The sequence below is a fragment of the Haliaeetus leucocephalus genome, unplaced genomic scaffold (genome assembly GCF_000737465.1).
Source record: "Haliaeetus leucocephalus isolate CR32 unplaced genomic scaffold, Haliaeetus_leucocephalus-4.0 Scaffold915, whole genome shotgun sequence".
Taxonomy (NCBI): Eukaryota; Metazoa; Chordata; class Aves; order Accipitriformes; family Accipitridae; genus Haliaeetus; species Haliaeetus leucocephalus.
In genome coordinates, this window is record NW_010973351.1 from 4,250,489 (window position 1) to 4,275,936 (window position 25,448).

The 25,448-nt window shown below is 36.4% G+C and overlaps 1 protein-coding gene across 2 annotated transcripts in view; it reads left to right on the forward strand.

Moving 5' to 3' along the window:
- Positions 1-25,448, forward strand: part of PTPN3 (protein tyrosine phosphatase, non-receptor type 3) — a 95,080-nt gene that overhangs the window by 52,574 nt on the left and 17,058 nt on the right. For both annotated transcript variants that reach the window (XM_010583577.1, XM_010583578.1), the window contains 6 exons: positions 230-406; positions 13,351-13,549; positions 14,542-14,619; positions 15,606-15,662; positions 20,605-20,761; positions 22,541-22,707. In XM_010583577.1, coding sequence (XP_010581879.1) covers positions 230-406; positions 13,351-13,549; positions 14,542-14,619; positions 15,606-15,662; positions 20,605-20,761; positions 22,541-22,707 — 835 coding nt within the window. The remainder of the gene's footprint in view (positions 1-229; positions 407-13,350; positions 13,550-14,541; positions 14,620-15,605; positions 15,663-20,604; positions 20,762-22,540; positions 22,708-25,448) is intronic.

A 25,448-nucleotide genomic window follows, 5' to 3' on the forward strand; every position in this document is an offset into this window, starting at 1 on the left:
ACAATACAGGTAGCATATTAGAAGAGGGGGAAAAAATGAATCAGTTCAGTGTACTGATTGCCTAGTCTACCGTATAAAATGCTTAAAAATTGATTATTTAAAGTGAGACCCATAGGCCTGTCATGAAGATTTCAGGACATAGATTGCAATAGGATAGAAATTTCACTTTGATAAAGTTTTGTGAATTATTCTGATCTTCCAACTTGTGCTTGTGTTCCTTATTTTTAAGGCGGAGTCCTAGACTACGTCATGAAATTCGTAAACCCCGACACTCATCTGTAGATAACCTTACAAATGAGATTAGTTACATTACTGAAACGGAGGATGTTTTTTACACCTATAAGGGCTCTCCAACGTCGAAGGACAGTGATTCGGAGTTCTCTCAGAACCGTAGTCCACAGAGGAGGTAAGGCCTTCTGCAAGCAATTAATTGCCTATTTTGGTTTGGGTTTTTTTTTAAAAAAAAAAACCAAATAGCTTTAGTATAAAACAATCATCATCAGTTATAATATTAAAATGAGTTCAAACAGTTTTGTGTTTGCATAAGCTTTATTTTGACAAATTCCTAAACTGCAGTTGCCATGATACAAAATGACAAGTTAAAAACAAACCAATCCTTCATCCCTAAACAATATTCAGTAGTCGAGTTCTCAGCAAAATTAGCGAAGCTATTAAGGCATGCCTGTTCACATCTGTAATACCCTGTTTCCTAGTACCTTCTGCAACCCCTTCCTACCTGTTATAAACTCTTTCTTTTTGGGGGGGGAGTGGGGAGACTTATTGAACTCTTTTAAGATTTGACTTATGTTCCACCTCATCAGCTCAGTATTGTCAGTTGAAAGAGGTACTGCATTTCAGTAAACACAAGAGCATAATAATGCTAGCAGTCATCCATCTTTTTCTTCCTCAGAGGAGCTGTAGATTGCTAGTGTAAAGGCAGTCTCTGCTTTTTGCCTTGAGGTATTTTTGCTGTATTCCTTGAGGACCAACTTTGTTCTCCCCTGCAGCAGTCTAACCACTGCTAGATTTGCTTCCAGGGCTTGAGGCACCTATCCTTGTGCACTGATTATTTGTTTGCTCATATATTTCATTTTATGTGTGGCTTCACTCTTATCTTAGAGAGGCATTTCTTAATGACTAACTTCAGATTAACACAATATTAACTTCAGGAATAATGTACAAAGTCATTGATCGTTCAGTCTCAAAAGGAAAACAGAGCTACTTTAAAACTTTCAGCCGGGGAGAATGCTGTGTATTAAAATGCAGCTTCCTTTGTAATGTTACGAAAGGAAAATGGTTTCTAGTGATCACTAGTAACTTTCAGGGAAGATGTATGCTTTTGAGAAGCAATGTATTAGTGGAAGCTAATAGGACTCGCCTACCTCTGTGATAGTGTGCAGCTACTAACTGTAGCTTTAAACTCTGGATTTAAACTGTTTTCTTTAAATTTTAATACCATAATATTGTTACTACATTACAGCAGAGGTTTCTATGAAAGAAGGGGAAAATTAACCTGTTGCATGCTTATTTGGAGTTTGTCACTCTGGTGTTTTAAGTTGTTTTTCTGTTTTTCTGACTGGAAGTCAGATGAACCTTAATACTAGTAGTATCAGTAGTAACCATGATAATATATAAAAGTGATGCCTCTAGATGTTGTGAATAGTCATACATAGGAAGCCATGTCTTTCCTGTGTTTTAACATTTACAGATTATACACTTTTGGAAGTATTTTCTGAGTAAAAATAATAAGAGGCAGACCATAAGAGGAGATGATGAGGGTAGAAGCTTTAGAGAGAAAACTAAGTTGCCGTGCTGTGTTTGGTGACTGGCAGATTGTGTCCTCCCAGTTAGTACGTTGTTGGGTTTTTTCTTTTATTTTCGTTTTTCTTTTCTTCCCCTGTATTTTTTTCCTTTCCTTCTTGTTTCACCTATTCTATGCCTACTGAGAATGGAGCGGGAAAGCCTGCTTTTATGCTGTTTCTTAGACAGTGAAAATAGGATGGTCTAAATTTGAAAATAACACATTCATTTATTTTCTGAGCACTAAATGACTATGCCGTATCTGAGTAATATCACTCACTGTGGAGAAGCGTACTGTTATTACCTCATATAAACCAAATTTTCTATATGTCTTATCCCCAACGTGTTCTTGGTTTCTTGGGTATGTTTATAATATTTGATACTCTGCAGGTAACTGAAAAAATGCTTGCATAAATCTGATGAATTTAAATTTGAAGTGTGTGTTTTAGAAGGAGAATGCATGGAATGAATGATCCTTTGTATTGACTGCTAGACTTTCATGAAGTAAAATGATCATTAATACTTTTTAACAATTGAGGTAAAATATAAACTAACCATACAAATAAAAAAAATGTTTCTTCTCTACGCTGAAGTTTTCAACAGTTTATGTTAGTCTACATTCCAGTTTTTCTTCTCTTATATTCTTACGGTAGTCATTACTTGACTCACTCCCCTTGCTGAAAGATGTAAAGTAAAATTAAGTATATATGTGTAGTAAAATCTTTCTTTCCCTGAATGCTTTATTGAATGAGGGAATCTTACCCTATCAGCTAAATCTGTTTTAGAAGAAAAAAGTTTAACTTGCATATCTTCAGTATTAAAGATGGACACTTGTGCTGAACTTTTGCCAGACTTTAGGAATATTTAGATATTAACTATAAAACACCTTGTAGTGTATTGATAAGTCTTTTAAAGCCCACTTACCCATTTTTGCCATGCTGGTCTTTAGTAGATTTGAACTGACAAAATTGAAACATGTTATGGAAAAAAACCCCAGATTTGTAATTTCAATATTTCTTTTTCATTAAGGGAGAGCCAATAGTAGCTTCTCATAGTCCTGCTAATATACGTTGTCTTTAGAGGGCTGTCTTTTTACTGCTTAGCTTGCTGTCTGAGACTGTCAAAAAAGGTGTTAGTTAATGCTAATTATAACTCTGAATAGCTTTGGTATGAAAAAAAATGTGAAACATTTTTGGAGAGCTACTAGCAAACAACTGTAAGATGCTGACTTTTAATTGCTGAATTGTTGTCTGGGACCTCAAATCTTAATTATAATCATGCAGCTGCTTGATTTTTGTAAACTAAATATGTTCACATCAATTTCTTTTACAGTAGCTGAAGCTCAAGACTGTGCAAGCTGCAGTTAGCACGGGATATGGCTCTTTTCTATTTTTCAGGCTGCCATCAGAATTTCAGGGGTGGGGGGATAGTTTTCACCTGTATCACTTCAGCCCCACAGTAATGTCTTAAGTCCTTTTCATCAAAATGACAAGTGGTCCAAGATAGACCTACCTTCAAACTGATCTGTTGTGGTATGGTGCTTTTTGAGACAAATACATAGGTAAAACTTCTATAACAAGACTTGCTGTGTACATAATTCTACCAAGGCATGCTTGGAAGGAACCTTGGGTGGGTATCAGAACTGTAGAAGCCACCACTGTCGGCAGAGTATGTACACCTGCATTTATTTCCCTTTACAGCATTTTTTTCCTCCTGACAATACCAAGTATAATTATTTTCTTAATAATTGATTTTTTTCCTTGCTGTGTTTACTCACTTAAGGGAATCAATTGAGTTCTGTTTTCTTTCTATAAAACAGTACACAATTTAGAAAACAAATTATGTGGAACAGCTCTTAGTTTAGAGAGCATAAAACATGTCAGTTGTTAACATTTCTTCTTCCATTTCTTTAAATATATTGTACTGTATCAACATGTCAACACCTAGAACTATGTTTACTGTTAAGTACTTTAAATGAGCATGCTGGAGATGAGGGTCAAGAATATTTTGTCATTTATTATATTGTTTCTCTGAAGAACACAGTGATTGTTTTAAAAATGTGCTTTGTGTGAACATTCTACCTCTTAACTGAAATATATGAAGTACATCCTACAGGCTGTGACTGGAAAAAAGAAAGCAAATCATGCGCATAGATGAACTACAGAAAGCCAGGGCAAGCTTGTGATTGTGTTTGGTGTAGCTAGACTGCTTCTGCTACCCAAATTATCTAAGGTACTTTCACACTCAAGTACAATTTGAGGCTCATAGTAAAAAGAAGCAATTTTTCTCTCTCAGATTAGTGTCTGTAGAAAAGATTGGAGCTGTCTATTACATATGTATTATAGACAAAAAATTGCTCTAATCCCAAATTAACATACATTAAATAGAGCTTTATTCACAGGGCATGAATAGGTTTGCCTATCTAAGCCAGCTATCTCAAATCACAGCTGCATACAAAACCTGTCATCAAAGACAGTGCTGAAGAGGACTTCAAGAGGACTTTTGTTTAGCCCAGGGCTCCCCAGCCTTTGTGAAGAAGCCTCCCTTGTCAGTTCTTTCTCCTCTTTGTTGCCTTGCTGCTGTGCATCTCCTCTGACTGCTACTGCCACTGAAAAATTAACACTAACACAGACATGGAGCCCACCCTGAGCCTTCTGAAGTCTCATAGGTTGCTTTCTGTGTTATACCACACTTTGTTATTGGCTGTGCCTCACCAGTTCAGAACAGGTAATCCAGTCTATCTTCTGACTATATGTTGTACTCACTCTGTCACTATATTTATCCCATGCCTACTTGCATATGCACATGATGCTACTATTATTTTGGTTTTAAAATTATTTCAAGAATAATATTGAGATAAAACACGCTAATTAGTAAGTGTACTTGTTTGATAACTGTTTTTTCAGTTAAAACTGGCTTTCCCTAGTCTTGGCTTCAGGCTACCTGGCATAAGCTTGTCCTGACCATCTACTATCCTGACAGGTAGCCTGGATAGACCTCCTGGAAGAGGTTGCCTTCAAGACAAATATTTGCCTTTCAGTGTAACAGCTTTAAACCACAGGTGGTTATTTTTAAAGGCAGGCTGATGGACTTGTGCGGGGAATTCTTTTTGATTGCAATTTTTACTTTTTTTAGCCTGGTATAGTACCTGAAGATTGCCACTGTTGCAGTCTATCTTGATAAAGGTACCACTACGGTTTCCAAATCTGGGATAAGGAAAGCCTCACTGGTGTAGAGGAACAAATCATTGTTACTGATTTGCCTTTCTGTGACACTGACGCAATCTGTATGCTACTGTGTCGTTTAAGGGCAAAAGGCTACAGTTAAAATGAAATAGTCATATTGAAGTATGTGACATGGTTTCAAGACCAGGTTGGGAAATTCCAAAATATCTTTGATGCAAGCAGTAACCTTCAAAACGAAGTTGGCTTCAAGTGGGGCAATAGACTGATTACATTTTGGAATTAGGTACTCTGACATGCTTGGTCTTGTATCAGATGTTAGGTTTTGTCTTAAAAGGCTGTGCTGCCCATCCCCAGTGCAAGTTCTGGTTCTTGGTGTTGTTTTGTTGTGGGGGGGGGGGGGGGAAGTAACTTAATGTTTATCACACCCAATAGTTCATGTGTAGGATTCTTCACCAATGAGCTGCTACAAGAACAGAAAAAAACTTGAAAGAAACTAGCTTACCCTTTACCTTCAAGTAAATAAGTGAAAATTTAAACAACTAAAATGAGTTTGCTTGTTTCCTTATGTTCAAGTATTTAATGTAAATTACAAATCTGAAGATTTAAATGTTTCGATAATACACATTTTAAACACTTGGTGAATTTAAAATACCAAGGTCTGCCATGAAAACATAAAGACATGTAACCAAGTAGTATTTAAGGAGCTTTGAATTTTAATTTTCCCTGTATGTTCCTTTCCTTTTTCTCAAGCATCTTCTGGTGCCTGAGGTGTGATACAGATGTTCACACTTCACAGTGCAATGAGAAATGAAAGTGAATGAATGAATGACAAGAAATGCAAACTGAAAACCACTGTGTTGTTTAATGATCTTAACCTCCGAGAACCCATCTGTGAGAAGCTGCATGGTTTTCTGCTGGTCACTAAGAAAAGGGAAGAGTATCCTCCACTCTTTCCAGTTCATGTATTTTAAAGTTTTAGTCCAGCTTTGTGGGAAGACCATGCGTTATTGCCAGCACCCACACTTGCCCCAAGTGTTGTCTCATTAAAGTAAGTTGGTGTTTCTTTCAGACAAGAAGGTGTTAGATGCAAAAAACAGTTACTGAAACAAACAGATTTCCTTGTGGTTCAGGACAACCCTATTCATGTTACCTGTGCAGGACCAATTTCTCCTTTACATGAAGAGCAGAGCTTATTTTTGACCTTGTAAATTCAGGTTTAATGGCTTGTGCTTTTTTATACTATAGGTGGAATTGTTTGGAGTGTTAATATAGCTATTGCTTGCCCTCTTAATGACTTTCTTCATGGTTTTGAACACACTTTTCTGAGTCGGAAGGGTACTTGTTAGTAAGAATATATAAATTTATGTATATAAGGTGCTATCTCAAGGGAAAAAATAACTGGATTATTGGCTTGGAAAAGTAACCTGATAAAGCTGCGTAGAGTCTTGCTACTTGAACTGTATTCAGTTTCTCTTGTTCACTCTGTAATTAAATAAATCAAAGATGTCTGGTTTGGAACAGCAGACTGCGTAGGAACAAGTGTTTTGGTAGTTTTTTAGAGTAGACTCAGTGGCCTGACAGGAAAGATTAGCTGTGAAATTTTCTGTTTAACCAGAAAGAAGATTACTGTAAAACACATTTCTAAGTGGCAAGGTATAGTATCAGTCGGTAAGAAAAACTTACTGACAAATGAGGCATTATAGATCTTATATTTAGATAATTGGTGAGATGAATCTGGCTAATTATTCATAGATAAGAGCGTATGATGTATAAGGAGATTCAGGAGGCTGGGGGATGTTGAGGAGGGGTCGGTCGCATTGTTGCCTTACTCTGCCAAAAGAGGGTTATCAAGAATATGGAGCCAAATCTTTTGGAGGTGCACAGCAGAAACATGTGAGGCAATGGACACAAGTTACAGCAAGGGAAATGCTCAAAAGGCACTGGCGGGGGACAGAGGGAATCACACTGAGAGTAGTTAAGCCCTCATACACATTGACAGAAAGGTGGAGGTGTTTCCATCCTTGGAGAACCTCAAAACACAACATGACAAGGAACTGAACACCCTCATCTAACTTTGATGTTGGCTGCTCTTTGAGCAAGAGTTTAGGTGATCTCTCAGGATCCCTTCCAACCAAAATTACTTTGAGTCTACAATTCTACTTGTGAAAAAGGCCACATATTCCTGCATAAGCTTTTCTGTTTAAGTTAAATGTGCTTGCAAAGCTATAAACCTCTTAAACTTATATTCTAAAACTATCTTTTGGTGGTGATATAGATGGCATAATGTGTACAGTTCCAGAGTTGGAAGGGAAGGAAATGAAATGATGAACTAGTATACAAAAAGGAAATTCACTTGCACTGTGCTATGAATTTCTGGAAGTGCATATATGCTCCTGGTGTAAGTGTGATGCATCATCTGGTGAAGGTATTGCACTGAAAATAGATTTCCTGAACGTATGCTGCATTTGTTCAATTCTTTCAGTTTACCATTTTGATAGACAATAAACTGTAGCTGCATAGTGAGCTTTGGTAAAGGTACTATGGGAACACATCATTATTTTAACTTAAATATAATTCCTTTTGCAAAGAAAATTTTTAAAGCATTACTGTTGGTAAAAGTACCTTTCAGATGTATCCAGCCAAGTCCTAGTAACTACTTTCTTGGTAGAAAATTGCAAATAATTTAAAAAAAAAAAACAAAACATTTTAAACTAAGTTATTTATCCTTAGTTTTTAATCATTTGCAGACGTGATCAATTCCTTGTTCTTACAAAACCTGCTGCATTTCACAAAAGTCCCTTGTCCTTGTTTGTGTACTTCAGTCTTTCTCAAGGAAGATGTCCTCCTAATACTAGACAATGGGTCTAAGAACATTTCAGTTAGTTTCAAATTAGGGTTTTAAGACTACTAGACTTTTATGAGTTTTACTGTGCTCTTCCACTCAATATACCTGAAAGTAGTACATGTATATCTTGCTTACATGTAAACCTTTCTTTTTAAATATATATCCTTATTAAAATGTACTACGCTTTCCTTGCCAGTTCAAAAAAACAATCATTTCGCATCCAAAAAAGAAAGTCTCAAAGTTGAATTCCAAATCCATGATAAGGCAAATTTTGCAGCAAGCCAAACAGTTGCAGAGTATCAGAATGCATGAAAATTTCAGAGAAAGTCAGGGAACTGGAATATGGTCAATAGAGGCAATGCAGAGTAACTGAAAGTATCCTTTTATGGATGATCGTAGCAGCATACAAATGTGAATGGAATTTGTAGAAAATCACTGAAAAACTTGCATATACCATGAAGTCCTCAAGTTTTTCCATAACGGTACTTTTAAGTATGCAGCACAAAGAATCTACGTGGCCTTCTTACCCAGTTGTTCTGTTCATAGAAATGCTGAATATTCTATATATAAATTTCTCTAAAAGGCAGCAAAAAGGCGTTGCTGCAAGTATCTTCCACTTATTTGGCTTATGAATAATAATCCCAGTTTTAATGGTCAGTTCTCAGAAAAGAGGTGATAATGGAAGTGCTGGCACATACAATCTCCCCAGCCCTGCAGGTGTTACAATAAATGAAGCTTTAAGAACTTCAGGAACAGCACAAGGGCAAAACCTACAGATGTTTCCTTCATTTGTTTGTAAAGGGAGAGTTTTGCTACAGTGCTATTGTTTCAGTTGTCCCTTTTCTCTTGGGGTTTTACTCCGCTGTAGTTTATCATCCTCAGTTCTCAGAATAGCAGAATTCCCTGGTAGGGCCCACCAAAATGGGGAGGAGGGGTCTTTCCTTAAGACCTTTTCTTTCTGTCCTCCTGACAGAAGAGAAGTGTTAGACTTTTCGGTGCAAAGAGTTTTACTATGGAGATCATCACCAACAGAGCAATCCATAGTGAGTGAAAGATTGAAATGGCATCATTTTAGATATATTGTGGAGTAAGGAAGGGAAACTACCTGCAGTTTTAAAGTGTTTGCTTGTTAACTGCACCAATGGAAAGCTTAATTTCCTTGCAAGGAAGGGCGCTCTTTCTCAATGAAAAAGTTGAATGGCTGGTCTGGTGAGTATTGTCTTTTATTGACTTAAAATATGGTCCTTGTCATAAACTGTGAAAAGAGGAAGATAGGTCAGTAAAATGCGGAGTACCGTATAGCCAGAAAAGATCATCTAGTCATTCATGTTTAAGGCACTTTATGATATTGGTGAGTAATTAAATGTTAGAAATACTATTTAACTGAGTTGCAGAGCAAAATTCTGCAGCTCTAGCATGCGGAGCTACTAAGGACTTCAGGATGACACAGCTGATGAATTTTTTTAAGCCTTGAATTTGGTCACTTTCTAGGTCAAAATTTTTGTTACCTTCTTCCATTTTAAAAGGTTACAGAATGATTCAGTAACTCTTTCAGAGCTCATATGTTTGAATTGAAGTACAATAATTTAACAGATAAGCCTTCAGCAAATACTACTAAGAATTTGTATCCTCCATTTAAGTCTCCAGATGTATTACTGAGATGATGAAAAATTTGCTGTATGTTTATACACAGTATGTGAATGAAAGCCCAAGTTCTTTTTTTCTGTTTCAAATTACCTCACTCTATTGGGAGCAAAGAGGGGAGATAATGTATTAAAATAGGGACATTGCATCGTTTGCATCACAATTCTATGTGTGTAAATTTTTGGTGAAGTCTTTTGAAAGGGTTAACTTACAGCAACTTGAATTCTATACAGAATTTGGTAATAGAGCTGTAGCTCTACTGTGGCAAAATGTAGAAAAGCTGTACAGTTTCATTGTTCTTTGCCTCACGAGGAAATCAATAAGCTTAAACGAAAATAAATTCAATGTTTCTTTATTTTTAGCGTGACTTCCTAAGGAAGGCTTATGTCACTGCACTGCCCGTCCGCCTCTGTTCCCACTTGAGAATGTTTGGACAATTGCGGTCAAATCTAATGTAGGAGTCAAGTTTTCAAAGATGCAAAGTCTTCTACAAGATTAGTGAAAGTCAGTGACTAGGCAGAAAAAAAAACCCCAAGCGAACTCAAACTTAAACTGCCATTCTCCTCTCACTAAGCAATTGCAGTATGAGTTCAATGGTTGTCTGTTCCATTTAGATGTGGGCTGGTCAGGCAGCAAGTGAGTGTATGTTCTCAAAGGATCTGCTGTGCACTGCTGGCACTTAGGGGGTAAAAATACTATGGGGATTGCAAACAAGGAGAACCACAGGTATATGTGGGAGAATGGGGGTCAGTGGAATCAGAAGGGGGGCATGACTGCATTAAAAAAGGAAGAAGTTTAGTGCTTTAAAAAAATTAAAAGTACACAGAACCCAAACCACCCCAAATTCTTAGGGAATCAAGCTTCACCATCTCTGCCTCTCAAGGAAGAAATTCTTCGTATTGTAGAATACATGTAAGGAAACTTAACCAGACCGATACTGCTGCTGTTTTTACTGTAGTTTTGATGAAACATAGTACATAATTCTTAATATCGAGTTTGTTTTAGAGAACAATAATTGAAATTTTAACTGCATACTGTGAATTGCCTCCTATAATTTGACAATTCAACAGCTCTACATTCAAACCGAACTACTTCATGTTTGTATTTTTCCAGCATGGACTTACAGCACTCCAGGTTTTGTGGACACTGCTTAATTAAATTTGTAAAGCTATCCCATCTGCCTTAAACTTACTTTGCTTTGCAAGGACCTTTTGGGTAACTTTTACTTTCAAATTTATCTTAGTATTATGGCTATTGTTTTAATTGATGTACTAGAGTTTAGCTCACTGTTTCAGGTGATTTCTGACAAAGCTAACTGAATGCCTTGGAAAATGCTATGTACCGCAAATTTTGATTTTTTTTATTTTTTTTTCCCCCTGCTAGATTGTCCTCATCTGTGTAACCACTTGTGCTTTAGTTATGCTTTGTCTTAAAGTTCTCTGTCAACATCTGTTCTGCTCTCACATGATAAGAATAAGTGTAAGAAACTTCACGCTTCTGAAGCTGCCTATGCTCATTTCTTGTTAGCTGTACATAAAGATATTGCCATGTTTGACTTCTTACCAAATACAGCCAGTGATGTCTGTAGTCACTGTGATCCACATCGAAAACTTTTTTAAATGATGTAGAGTGTCTTGCTAAGTAATTGCCTCTGTAAACTCCTAAATAGTTTAAGTAGCAGTAGCAGATGTGCATTGTCTGTAGTTGGGCTTGTGCCAAAAGTGGAAGTGAGCGGTTAGAGCTGCCCTGGGATTTTTGTTGAGTGTTTCAGAAATTCCGTAATTGTCTGATTCAGACTTCCAGCAGAGGATTAAGTATTCTTTAATTTACCATGAGCACACCTTCTGGCTTTTATGCAGGCTTTGTTAATTGTTATTAGAATTTAGTTCTTGTTTTCCTGAAGATTTAACTTATGTTCATTTACTGTTGGTTTTGTCTTTTTTTTTTTTTAACAGGTCATCTGAACAAGAATCACCAAAGTGAGTTTTCTTTAAACTTCCTACTATATAATCTCTAGTTTTTAGAGATGTAATAAAATACAAAACTTGAACTGATTTTTCAAAGTAGTGGTCTTGTATGGTTAAAAGACACAAATAAAAGAAGATTGTAAAGATTGGGGGGGGGAAGCTTTTGGATCAGGATGTGTAAAATCTTAAGTCCTAACAGAGCCCTAATCACTATTAACAAAGAAGTTGGTTAAAAAAAGTGGTAAAAGTTTAATGATACAAAAATCCACTGGTAATCTTATCTGGTAACTCTTCATATAGTGCCAGAAGGCATTAACTGAAATAATTTGTCATATTTTTCTGGTATTGTTAATTTTTTTTTCTATACTGCAAAAATCATTATGATCTGTAATCTCAACTTGTAAGTGAAATGTTTTTTCAGAATTCCTATGTTCTGAAAAACTTATTAGGATGTTTTTACATATACAATGTTCCTCCTTGATTAACATCATCCTCATAGGAATCATGAAAAGTCCTGGAAGCTATCAGATGAAAACACAGTTTTGACAGTATAATTCCTTTAAGTGTCATTATAGTTCACTACTACAAAGTATTTTGAAATTATTGAGCACGCCAAGTAAATAATATCTCCCAAATACTGAAAATATATTTTCTGTAATAACTGAAAATTTTGCAAATGTTGCACAAAACACTTCACTCCCATTGCCAAGTACATGTAGTATAACTGAACATCAGAAATATTATGGCGTGAATACATTTGCTTGATGGCACCTTTCAGAATGTTTCATTTGTTGTAGTCAGATTTCCACAAGCCAAGAAATAAGTATTTGCATTATTAAAGTTTGCTGCAATGCAAGTCCTGTATGTTAAAAGCCTAAGCTACATTACTCTATAGTGTAATATTACTTCTTCATTGACAGCTAGCAGTGACTGCTGGAAATGGTTCAAGTAGCTAGGACTGGTTTTGCCATACACAGCACTGCATGTTAGTGATAGGAAACTGTGTCTGACCTATACCTGAGCTTTCCCCAGAACAGAGATTTTCACAAAGTATTATGTAGTATTTATAAAGACGGAGCAGTTACTTTGTATGGTATCTGTGAGTTTGTCCAGTTAAAGAAGGGGTTTAGTTGTATTAGAGGTCTGCGTTTCATCCTTTTCACAAGAGGGCATGTAGCTAAATGAGTGTTTGAAAGGACTTGGCGCACCACCAGGCAGCTCGGCCAATTCTAAGACTTGAGGTATTTGATTACTGGCTTTTGTTATTCATGAATTTTAAGGTTCTTGAATCACTAGGCCAGGTCTGCACCCCAATTTAATTCTGGGTCCTTCTACATGGTTATAACTACCTCAGTGACAGAATATATTAACTGTAATTAAACCTTTCATTGTCACTTCATCTCCTATTTCTTTAACAATTTACCATGCTTTTCTGCACACCACCTTCTCCCAGAGGGATAAGGTTGAGATGGCCCTTGTAAGAGGGAGGAATGAAAAAAAAAAGTGCTTCGCAAGACTGAGAGTGGAATCATGGCAAAACCTTTTCATGGGTACGATTGGCAACTGTGAAGTGCCTTTCCCCTGGGGTTCAGCTCTCTTCTTGTTACTGCGATTTCCTGTACCACTGCACCAGTGCCATTCACTGCTAACAGCCAAATATTTTGCTAAAAGTGTTTTTGCTACTCTAATTTTGGGGTTTTTTCCATTCTTCTGGATGTCCACTGATCAAACATTAGGCTTAGCTCATATTCCAATCCTGTTACCCTTCACTTCAAGAAGTGGTGTTAAATCTAAGTATAAAGTTGGCTTGCTCTTTTAAATGGGCAGTGCATTTGTATGTTTTACGATTTAATCTAAAAATCTGGATAACGATACCTTTGTAATATTTATTTATCCTTTTTAAATGAAGGAATGTATTGGGAAACAGTCCAACGCGGAGTTCTCTGACCCGTATCTCACCTAAAGCCTTGGCTCAGTCTCCCAATGGAGTTGGCAACATTTCTGGCTCTTACCCGTTGGAAGGGGTGGATAAACAGTTCTTAGAAACGTATGACAACGTTACAAAAAGTAGCTCAACGGAAGATTCCAGTCAGTACTACTGTGATAAGGTATGTTCAGCTGTGTGCTTTTAAAGTCGAAACTAGTACTGAATGTAGCTTTGAACTGTAGATTAAGAATGCACAAAAATTGTGGTTATATTTCAGGATAAGCATATTTTATGCAGTAATAAGAATAAATCTTGTCTTACTACTCCAATTTATCCGAGGCTGTGTACACAGTATGATAGGCCAGCCTGCCAACTGCATTGATTTCCATAGTGTCCAGGCTTCCAGAAGCAACTGTAGGAGAAGTTCCTAGTGGAATGGAAATCCTTACATGATTAAATCTTATTTTCTCCAAGTGGAAAGATCAGATAACTCAGTTTGCTATATGTCTTGATAGCAGGCACAATTCTGCTTTATCCCAGGCATCTCTTCTTCAGGCTGGCTAAACATCATCCTTTGAATTCTGCACTGACTAGAGAGCAGCTGCTCCTTGCTAATGTTACGGTAGTGGATCATTCCTCCCCTTTCTCCAGCCTGGTCCAGATGGGTGCTAAACAGCTTCCTAACCTGCCTGTCCCGTAGCTGCTGCCAACTTTTAATCCTTCTGCCTTGTGGATCTTTTGCAGAAGATACCAATGCACCCATTTACAGGAGAAAAATTGGAGAAAAAGTAGTCACTTCATAGTCCTTAGAGTAGAATTGTTTCAAATATGTTGCACCTAACATTTTTTCCTTTTAAGTCACCTTTAGTAAAGACAACACATTGAAAATTTTAATAGAAGCTATCAATTGACAAAGCTAAGATGAGAGTAACAGTGTTAGGACAGAGCAAGCAGTGAATATATTTGCTGTTATGTGTGTTGCTATTTTTACAATTTAAAAGGTTACAATCATGAGTATATTCTGTAACATTACCTTCTTCCTATTTTAAACATGGATTTACATAGACTATTCTTGTTCAGCACATCTAAATTTGAATGTGCTATTTTTTAATTTGCTGCTGTTTTCTTTTAAAAATTAGAAAAGTTTGGGTTTGTTTTTTGTATATATTGCAGAATGACCTAATTGAGGGAGATCTACTTTTGGTGCGTATCATACCAGATGAAGATGGGAAGTTTGGATTTAATCTAAAGGTAAAACAGCAATCTTTTAGTTATTTTTAAATGCTTTATAGACATACTATTCTTCGACTCTATGATTATTTTTCTTTTTTAATGCAATGCTTTGGAGAAAGCAGTATATTCTACAGGAATTTCTTATGGACCAAGATCTTTTAAAAGTGGCAGCCTAATCCTTAAATGCTAAAGCAACATTTACAGAAATAAGCCTCTAGTAGTTCTGTGGGATTTAGTTGCATATACTATAGGCATGGCACATTTCCAAAGCAGACTGCCTATTTGGCTGCTTAAATATGAACTTGGAAGCCTAATTTAAGGCATCAAATTTTGGAAAACTGGACCTCTATTATAAAACAAGTTAAATGGTTTTTGCTATCCAATTGAATATATCCATTAAAAAATCCTATTGGAAAGGTGAAAATTAATTTATGAAGGAAATGGAAATTACTATTGAAATTTACTATTGTAAATTTTTTACATTTCCTCACTGAAATTCCATTTAAGCAGATACAGTACTGTAAAGTAGCCATAATATCAAAATTGAGGCGGAGTTTGATCTTTTCACCTTGGGCATTTATTGGTGGGGCAGTGATAGAACGTCATGTAAAGAGAATAAGGGAGTACAGTTGTCTGGAAATTTGATCCTACCTGATCGATTGCAGGTCCATCAAAACGGCTAAGAACACTGTCCACCCTGCAAGTTCACATGTTGAATTGAGCTTGCTTGAAGGGTAGGGTTAGAATGAATGCTGCATTTGATCTGTTTATTGCCTATTAAAATGTATGGCCAAGCAAAGACACTGGCTGTATTTTACTGGAAATTGGTAGAATTAAAGACACTACCCCCCCTGCCATTTACTGATGAAAATTCAATCTTGCCGACTCGGCCTATGACAGAGCATAAAGTTTATATAAAAACAAAGAAAAGTGATTACTTGTTTTAAATGCTGCTTATGCTTAATGGTATATTTATCGTGGTTGTTTACTTGATGTTCCTCTAGGGTGGTGTAGATCAAAAAATGCCATTAGTGGTATCAAGAATAACTCCAGGATCACCTGTAAGTAAATCTTTAAGACTCTTAATCCCTTCCTTTATTACTCTGCCCACCACTCAGAGGTCCATACATGTAGGAGTTTGGACACCCATAACCAGTATGAGATAGCAGCTGAGCTGTTCTCTTTAGAAATTGATTTGACCAGTGGTTTCTTAAACCACAGATGAAAAGATCTGGAAGTGTTAGCCAGACAAGATACCAGTAGAAAGCATGTTTGTTTCCCCCGTCATCTCAAAAAGTGCATCTTGAACTGGAAAATGTTTGATGAGGGACAAGAGCAATGACTGAAGATATGGAACAGTGTTCATTAAAGGAGTGAGTAGTCTCATTTCTTTAGAAGAAAGAACTAGTTTAAGGGAGATGTAGTAGGGATCTGTAAGATTAGGAGCTCTGTGAGCAGGGAATTCCAGCAGAAGAACTACAGGCTACCAAATGAAGTTAGTGAAAGTCAGGCTCTTCATGCTTAGTGAAGTAGTTATTCATGCATAAGACAGTAGACCTGTGAAACTCCTTGACAGAGGATGCTGTGGTTAAAATAATTTTGTGGATGTTCAGAAGAGGACAAATACTTGGGAGAAAAACCTGCTGATAGCTACTGAATAGACAAACCACAATAGATTGAGGAAATCCTTAGGGCTAAAAATATTTATGGGATGGGAAAGTACTTGGCAGGGGAGAGGTGGTGCAGAATAAGTTTGCTCTGTTCTTATTTTGCATGGATTTTTGCTTATGGAAATATTTATGGACTTATGGACTAGGTGGAACGTTCATCAGAATCAGTACAACCATTGAATTCTTCTGTTGAATTGTGAAATAGTAATATAACATCTTAGTAACTTTTTTCTCAATAATTAGTACATAAATTTGCGAGGACATATGTTATCTTATCTCAAATTTTTTTCACTCATCTTCTTCCAAATTGTATTTCCCAACTCTCAAAATAATTTCAGTGCAAACTTGATTGGAAATACTGCTGACTTAATCCTAAAAATCCAATATGCTCTGTGTCTTGTAGATTTCTTGAAATTTGATAAGCAGTTACAGGACTGATATCTAAATGTTGTGATGTAAATCAAGCTAAAACGGATTGTCTGAGAAGTTGGTTTTGCCACATTTATGATTTATGACTTATGCAGTGCATAGCATTCCTCTATGAACTACAATAATTATTTGAATAAAAGAGTAGTAGGAAATGATCATTATAACTTAAATCCACAAAGTGAAAATAAAACCATCCTTAAAACGTTTCATGGTCAACCTAGTAAACTTCTTGAGGATGAGTCGAGATACTGAAGTTAATGTGGGGCAAACAGGCTCATTACACAATCAGAGAATGAATGATGCTTCTCCAGAGGCAGTGAGTTCCTTTGGCAGACTCAGGTTGTCTCCTGGAAAGTATTGATTTGGATTTTTTTCTCTTGGATTGAAAAAGGACTGGACTTCTAACTTACACACTTCATTTAAGTGTCTCCAATTAGTGGCATAGGCATAGATGCAAGTGATGAATTAGATCTGTAGCCTCACTAAGCCACCAAGCAAGCAAGTTATCAAGGGTCAGGGAATAAATTGGAAACAGTTATCCAAGATGATATACTCAACAGCAGCATTAAGAAATCATGTCATGTTACAGCAAGAGGAAAAAAAATAAGTATTTTTAGAGCATAGCAGTATTAACGTTGATTATATTGTTTTCCATAAACTAAATTTCACCTGTTCTTGACTGTTTAATGAAATGTAGCTGATACTTGAAAGTTCAAGTTAAGCAGCCTATGGAATGCATTTCTTCATTATTAGATCAATGATGCCTTTCCTTCATTGTATTTGCTACAGTTTTAACTTGCTCTAGATTCACTCGTTACCCTGTAAGTTGTCCTCAGGGATGCTGTTTGGTAATATTATTTGCTAAGATAATTTCTCAGGTTTGCAGGTTATTTTTTGCCCCTTTCCTACAAAAAGATCTGTTCCTTTTGTGGAGGAGGGGAAGCAAATCTACTCACCAAAATAAGGCAGTATTTTCTCTTTCATGTCCTAAAGTTCTTTTAAAAATCCCCGTCTAATACAGCAGCAATCTACTATGCTGGGAAGATTGTAGGACAGACTAGCCAAAATTGTTGTGGGGGAGCATTACATCTAATCAACCACCATTTGTTGCAACTGGTTTTTTTGTTTTGTTTTTTTTTTTTAAACTAAAATCCTAAACTGATTTTTTTTTTCCATAAAAGGTATTAATGTCCTAAGGTGCTAAAGGAGTCATTTATGGTTTTATTTAATAGTGCTTCTCGTTGAAAAATAATAGGCGTGCTTCTTGGAGCAATAATAAGGTGATTAGCATAAAATGAAACATTGGGTGTGTCAATAGGACAGGAAGCCTTTGACATAATTAATTGTCTGGAAAAGCTCGGTATCTGAAAAATCTACAAATTATGCTTACATAGAAGGAATTAATTCTCCTTCAAGATATATTTTATGTAGTCAGATGATTCAAGTAGGAGAGCTGAGGCATTAACATGTCACATGATTAACAAAGTTTCTTTGCACAAAGATATTAATCTCCTTCTGTAATAAAGAATAATAGCTAGCAGCCAGCCAAGAAATCTAAATTATAGACAAATATAGGAGATCAGAAACCATTCCCTCCGTTTTCTTGTTGACTTCTTGACTCTCCTAGACTGACCTGATATGGTCTTTATATCACTTATCTTTTCAAATAATTATATTTCAGAGAGAATAATTTATATCTCAAACAGTAATATTTCAGAGTGATTAAATCAATCATTCATAGTTGCATTCTTCAGCCTTGCCTTTGTAAATTGTACAAAATATGGCAAGGCAGTTTTTAGGGAGCCTTGAATACCTAGATAAATCAATGCTGAAGAACAGCATGGTTGTTCCCAATTCCCATTCTTTTCCTGTTTACATTTGGGTTTTTCATTAATCATTGTCAGTCTTCCCTATCCTTCATCATTTTCTTTCCTTATTTCTTTTAAAGAAGTTGGGGGAAACTATTCCTTTTTTAAATGTTTGAGCAGCTTTTCTGCTTGGAATTTTTTCCTCTTAAATACATCTTTCGTTTCCCTCTCTTCTTTCTTTTCTCCTTTATCTGTTTTGTGGCATTCATACATGTCTTAAGTTTTCTTTCCTTTTACTTTATTCTCTGACACAAGTGACTCCCAATTTATTTTCTTCTTCATATCCTTGCCTCTATTTTCTTTTTATTCTGCATTTTTCTTCTTATTGGTTCTTTCATTAACACTTCTTTCCACCTCTTCCTATTTTTCACTTAGTATATAGTACATCACTGATAAACTTGGTTTATGAGCCATCAATGCAAGGCATAGCAAGGATTGGGTCTAATTAGAACATCTTGTTCACATATGGGGGGTTAGTGATGGTTTTATGATAGGGCTAATAACATTGGATGAATAAAGTTCAGGGAACCTGTGCTGGCATTAAGGAAATATAGGGAACACCTACGACTAGAGAATAACACTAAACGTCTATGACTTATTTGTATAACAAATGAAATGGAGTATATATAAGTATATCAAGATATCATTCTTGTGTCGTTGGATACTTCCTAGACAAAAATTAGCATAGCAATGAAAATCAAATTGTTACAGTACTTGACACTCAAAGGTTGTAGAATCCTGCACATTGACATTACAGAATCACAGAAGGTTGGAAGGGACCTTGAGGTCATCTTGTCCAACCCCCCCGGATCACCTAGGGTCAGTTGCCCAGTACCATGTCTAGATGGCTTTTGAATACCCCAAGGTGGGAGACTCAGCAACATCTCTGGGCCACCTGCTCCAGTGCTCAGTCACCCTCACAGTAAAAAAGTGTTTCCCGATGTTCAGATGGAGCCTCCTGTGTTTCAATTTGTGCCTGTTGTCTCTTGTCCTGTCACAGGGCACCACTGAAGAGAGCCTGGCTCTACCTTCTCTGCACCTTCCCTTCAAGTATTTATATACATTGACAAGATCCACCCTGAGCCTTCTCTTCTCTAGGCTAAACACTCCCAGCTCTCCTAGCCTTTTCTCATCCAGGAGATGCTTTAACCCCTTAATCATCTTTGCAATATTATCATCATCATATTCTGGCCATAGCCCAAATTGCTTTGCACTGGCCTTAGAGCTAAGCATACTATGAAGTGTGGCAAAAGAAAGCCAAACAAACCCTAGAGTTCAGTAGTTAGTCTAAATTGCTGTATCCAAGACAAGACATAATGTAAGTTTTCATCTGAGATGGGGAAAACCTTGTCTTAGTGTTCTCTGCAGCACAAGTAGCAAAAGAATTTGTCACAAATGCAGGGTACTTGAGCATCATAGGTTGAGTACTTACCTGCATCTTCTTGTTAAAACTTTCAGCGAATGAAGTGAGGAAGACTGTTCTCTATTTGTAGATATCATTTGATATCCACCAAACAAGAATTTTATAAATAACAAAAATGTGAAATGTGCATGGATTTCTTTAAATTTTAAAAAGTACATGCCTGGGGAATGTCATGTCACTTAATGTTCACCAGAATCATGTTTGGACTTCTCAGTATTCACTGCATAAAAAATGAAGCGTGTTATCTTATGTGCCCAAAACACTTTTTCCAGAAATTCATTTGCCAATGGCTATAACCAGGGGTTGTTGAGGCTTGGAGTCTGAAATTTAGATCTTTAAGAGCAATCTGATGATGGCTGCTTAATAAATACAAATTCTTTTTATAGCTATCAATATGCTGTTTGAACTGTTTCTCGTTTTCATTGTGAGGCTTTGAAGCAAGAAAGACAGCTTTAGGTCTGAATCCTTTGATAGAACTTCTGATACAGAAGATGAAACCTTGTCAGGAGAACTCTGAAGACTTTGCTTACATGATGAACTTAATATCCTGATGTGTTCCTGCTTACATGACTGGATGCAATGACATTAATGTGTTTCTTTGGTCTTGAAACAGGCTGATAAATGCATTCCAAAACTGAATGAAGGTGATCAGATAGTATTAATTAATGGCCGAGATATCTCAGAGCACACGCATGACCAGGTGGTCATGTTCATAAAAGCCAGCAGAGAATCTCACACGAGAGAGCTTGCACTTTTGGTCAGGCGGAAAGGTAACTGGGCTAATTTTGTTCACTTTTAATGTTTTTGAGACTGTTGCTCTTATGCTTGGTGGTATACCCTTTTCTGTTTACATAAATGTGTTCTCAGCGCACTGGGAATAGGTCTGTGCTAAAAAGTAGAACTCCCTGCATTTGAATTAGTAGTGCAAATAGTTTTAACTATATAGGTTCTTAGCACTGCAACAAAGAATCTATCTAGTTAGAATTTCTTTTTATTTAAGTTCTAAAAATCTGTGAAAACAAATAGTCCACTGCAAAAGTTTGTGGTTTGTTTTTGATTTTGAGTGTTGGGGGTTTTTTTTAAATATAGCATAATTTCACGAATCCCCAATTGCAGGTTTGCAAATACCCCTGGGCTGTTCCCCAGCACAATTATACAATGAAACAAGTTAAATAAGCTTCTTTTTCTTTTCTTTCTTTCCATTCTTACAATAGACATTTTGTGACAATACTGACTTTGACTTGTGCTGGCTACTTGCTAAACTGCTGCCACCAAACAGGAGACAATCTCTGAAATATGCAGGATCCTAAGCCTGCATATTTAAAATATGGGGAACCCATCCAGCTTGGTTTTGCTTGCTCTGTATTGAAACACATGCAGGTCCCAAGAGCTTTCAGATGATGTGAAACTTCTACTTTATTATTTACTTTCCTGAAGAGCTGTCGTAAGACCTTAACACGCACAGTTATGGAAAGGTTTGCACAGAGTTTCTGATTACATTAAGACTTAAAAATCTGAAGGGATTATGCATCACTGGGAAACAGGACAGAATAAAACTGCCTAAATGATATATACTTCTGTAGCATTTACTTTATTTAAAATTTCTTGTGTTTCTAGGAAGACAGATGGGCTCTTGGTCTTGATTGCCCTGAACAGTCCCACTCCTGTTATTGTAGGTCTTTCTATTGGTTCTATGCAGTATTCAGTCTTCCCGTAACTTTTCTAGTCCCCTTCTTACTTGCAGATAAGAGAAGTCTGCTCTTAGTTAAAGATAACCTGTGGCCTCATGCCAGTTGTTTGTATAGGCATGAGTATGAACAGCTCCCCATTTTCTGAAGTCGGGCAGGTATGAGTCATTCTGATCATTGCAGAGAATAACCACAGCTGAACATGTTTGGTGATACAATAGCTTTCATAGAGATAGGACTGCTGTGTAGATTAATTAATATTTGTCATGTTCTTTAACATGTTAGCAAGCAATGTCATAGAAAACTGATTAATACATTTTTTTGTAGTTTATTAAGTTAGTTACTCCAATGTTAGCATTTGAAATTGCAAAAGATAATTCAATTGCTTCTCTAATGGCAAGGGAGTACAATGTAAGTATGTTCATGTTTGTTTTGCTATTGGGAGTCCAAACTTATATAAGCTTCTTACAGAGATATTCCATTAATTATGCTCTAAACCTTCTTAAGCAAAACTCATTTTTTTTTTACCATGGTGGATGTTGTGATTCATTAGCCTATTCAGCAGTTCATTCTGTAAGACAAGGTTGTAGCAAAAAACTCTTTGTCCTTGGAGGTCAAGTTCTTTGCCTTCATAGATAGGCACCTTGAGGAGTTGCTTTTTCTGAAAGGTCATAAGGGCATTTTATTCCTAGTAGTTTCTACAGTAACATAGAGAAATGCAGTTAAATGTGTTGCTGTTTGCTTTTCTGAGGCCTTGGCTTTGCAAACTTTGTTGTTCTTGCAAGCTGGTAAATTTTAGTATGTGTTGCAAACACATTAATGCTGTATGTAACAGACTTTAATTTTCAATACATCTTTCAGTAGTTAAACAGTTTGTGGAGCCTAAATCAGAAGACGAAGCTGACTCCCACAATCTCCCAGAATCTCTTCTTCCAATCTGTTCCGAATATGGTGGTGATACGCTGGAGGAGTCTATGGAGCAGCTAGGAAGAGGGCTGGAAAGTGGGACTGTCCTTATTCAGTTTGAGGTAGGTAATACTCGACTCTCAAACGCCATTAATATAGACCAATAGCTGTGACCAGCAAGTAATGTAAGGGCTTAATTAATTGGAAATCTCATTGCTCCTGTTCAGACTTATCTCAAGAGAGCAGGAATGTGACTTGCCCATTGTTTTCACCCTTCACTACTTAGGTTAGGGAAGAATGAGCTATCAGTCTTGCATTAAACATCATCTGCTGAGAAAAATGTGTTTTAATGAACATGTTTCTAGCTCAAGTAGCCAAAGATCACTACGTTAGTATTTTTTTTTCTTAATTATTTTATTGAGTAGAATAGTGGCATTTTGACAGAGGCCAGTCTTGTACTTTGCTGCTTTTTTCCATGCTGCTCAGTGCCATTTCAAAAACATTTTTTATATCTTAAGTTAGGGTTTCAAGTTCTGACGTGTTGCCTACTTTCACAGAATAACAGTAGCAGCTTGACCATTCCTCATCATCTGCTCTTAGAGGTTGATATGAAAGTGTTGGAATGTTAATTTCCATTTGCAGGATACTTGTAATGTCCAGTTCTGTGGTGTTTCTCCCTGGTGATCTAAAACTCTGATGGTTACTTCTTGGGCAGATTACTTCATAGGTGAGATTCCCCTATATATATAGGATGAGACTTTGAAGAACTGCTGTATAGATTAATGAATTAATGTTTGTCATGTTCTTCAATGTGTTAGCAAGGAATGTCATAGAAAACTGAATAATAAGATTTTTTATAGTTTATTAAATTAGTTCTTTCAGTGTTAGCTTAAGAAATTCCAAAAGATAGTTTAGCTGCTTCTCTAATGGCAAGGGAGTACAGTGTATGCATGTTTGTGCTTATGTTGCTGTTATGGTTCCAGACATTTATAGTAACTTTGGAGAAACCCTGGTTATTATGATTTATAAGTTTCACATTGTTGAGTTCTGGAGTAACCCTTTCTGATGCTGAAAACTTGTAGAACAGCAATACAATTTTTCCCCATTTTGATATTTTTTCCTTCATAGTTTTTTCAAATGCCATAAGATTTGATGGTGGTAGCTGAGGAGATGTGGTCTTCCTTATTGCATGACCACTCTTTTTATCAGGTTTGCTCTGTTTCCAAGATTTCAGAGAGTTAAGATTTCCCCCTTTTTAAGGAATTGTAGACTATGGTTCACAGCTGCTTTCCAAAATCCACAGCACTTGTTGCAATGCAACAATAGCAATGAGCCTGTTGGCTATTGAAACAGTAACTCAAAAGATATGAACTAGTCTTTCAACTCTGAATTGTCAAGCCATTGACTAAATTTGTGCACAAAGTTCCTGTAATAATCTTCATAGAACATTTGATCCTTTATGACTTTTTTTCCTGACAGCACTTATAAAAGGATATTACTGCTGTTACAAAAAAGCGCAAAACCTTTTTGAAATCTAATAAACTAGGGGCCAGCTTAGTGGCCTTTCTTTGAGTTCACTGTTTAGTGATCTTCAGAAGCAGATACAATGGCAACATCACCTCATCAGCTTTGGTGGCTCTCAAACTCTCTATTCACATTAGTAAACTAGTAAATAATTAGCCAGTAGGCTATGAATAATCGTTTTTCCAGAATATCTTCCTCCACTTAAGCAGAGTTTAAGAAGTCTGTCAATGGCAAATGACTTTTTGCCAGGCAACAATAATGAAGCTCCAGAATTGTTACTTATCATTATTCTTCCTTGTGCCCCAAAAAAGCAGAAATCACAACTTGGTTTTAGTAAAATGGAACTTGAGTTATAACTGATAGAAGCTGTTTGGTTACATATATTATCAAGTTCTCTTCTCTCATGGCTTGTTTATGCTGTTCAAGTTGGAAAAATGTGGTAAGCTGTGATACCAAGTCTTAGGATTCAGTAAATCTCACAGTAGAATGAATTTTTTGTGTGTTGTTCCTTTTCTCTCAACCGAAGTAGGGGATTTTAGCCTCCTGTTTGTTTCATTCCATTTTATGTATGGACCCATATTCTAAATCTTCATTAAACATGTGAGATAAAATGAGCTCTTTGGTAAGTGTTCAGTGAAGTATATAAAACTCTGGCACAGCCAGGTAAATAACTTAGTTGTAAGTTGGTTTCATGTGTATGTAATACAGAAAAACTGTACTTGTATAATTATATTTCTTGATTTTTGTTGTTTGTTTTTTTTTCCCCCTTCTGTACCTTTTGTTGTCTTGTACAATGCACTTAATGCATGTTGACCTTAAAATTTGGTTATACACTTGTATGCCTACATTTACTGCAGATAAAGTTTGCAAGATAGGGGTTGGCCCAAAAGAAAGGGAGCCACATGTTAAGAGATTGCGATACATTGAAGCTTTGTTTTTTCAGGTACTCGGAGGATTGAATGTGGTGGGTTTAGTCCAGAAAAAAGTTTGTCTGAGTTTTTTTGTGTTACAGTTGGTTCCAGAAAATATCAGTCTGCAGCTTTTTTTTTTCTTGTGATGTCTTTTATTGCTCACTTCTTCTACCCTTAACTGCTGTTTTCCTACTGGCCCACAGTTTTATTAGAAAAATGCAATCTTGCAGGGAAACAGTTTATGACTCTCACATTTCCTCTTTTTTTTTTTTTTCCTAGAAATTCCTCTAGAGATGATGATGGGCTAGCAATAACAGACATTCTTGTCATGTTAAATACAAAAAACTCTCAGGTGAATTTTGCAGATGGTTAGGAAAAAGATTAAAGAAAGTAACTTCTGATTTTTTATTTTATTTTATTTTTTCAGT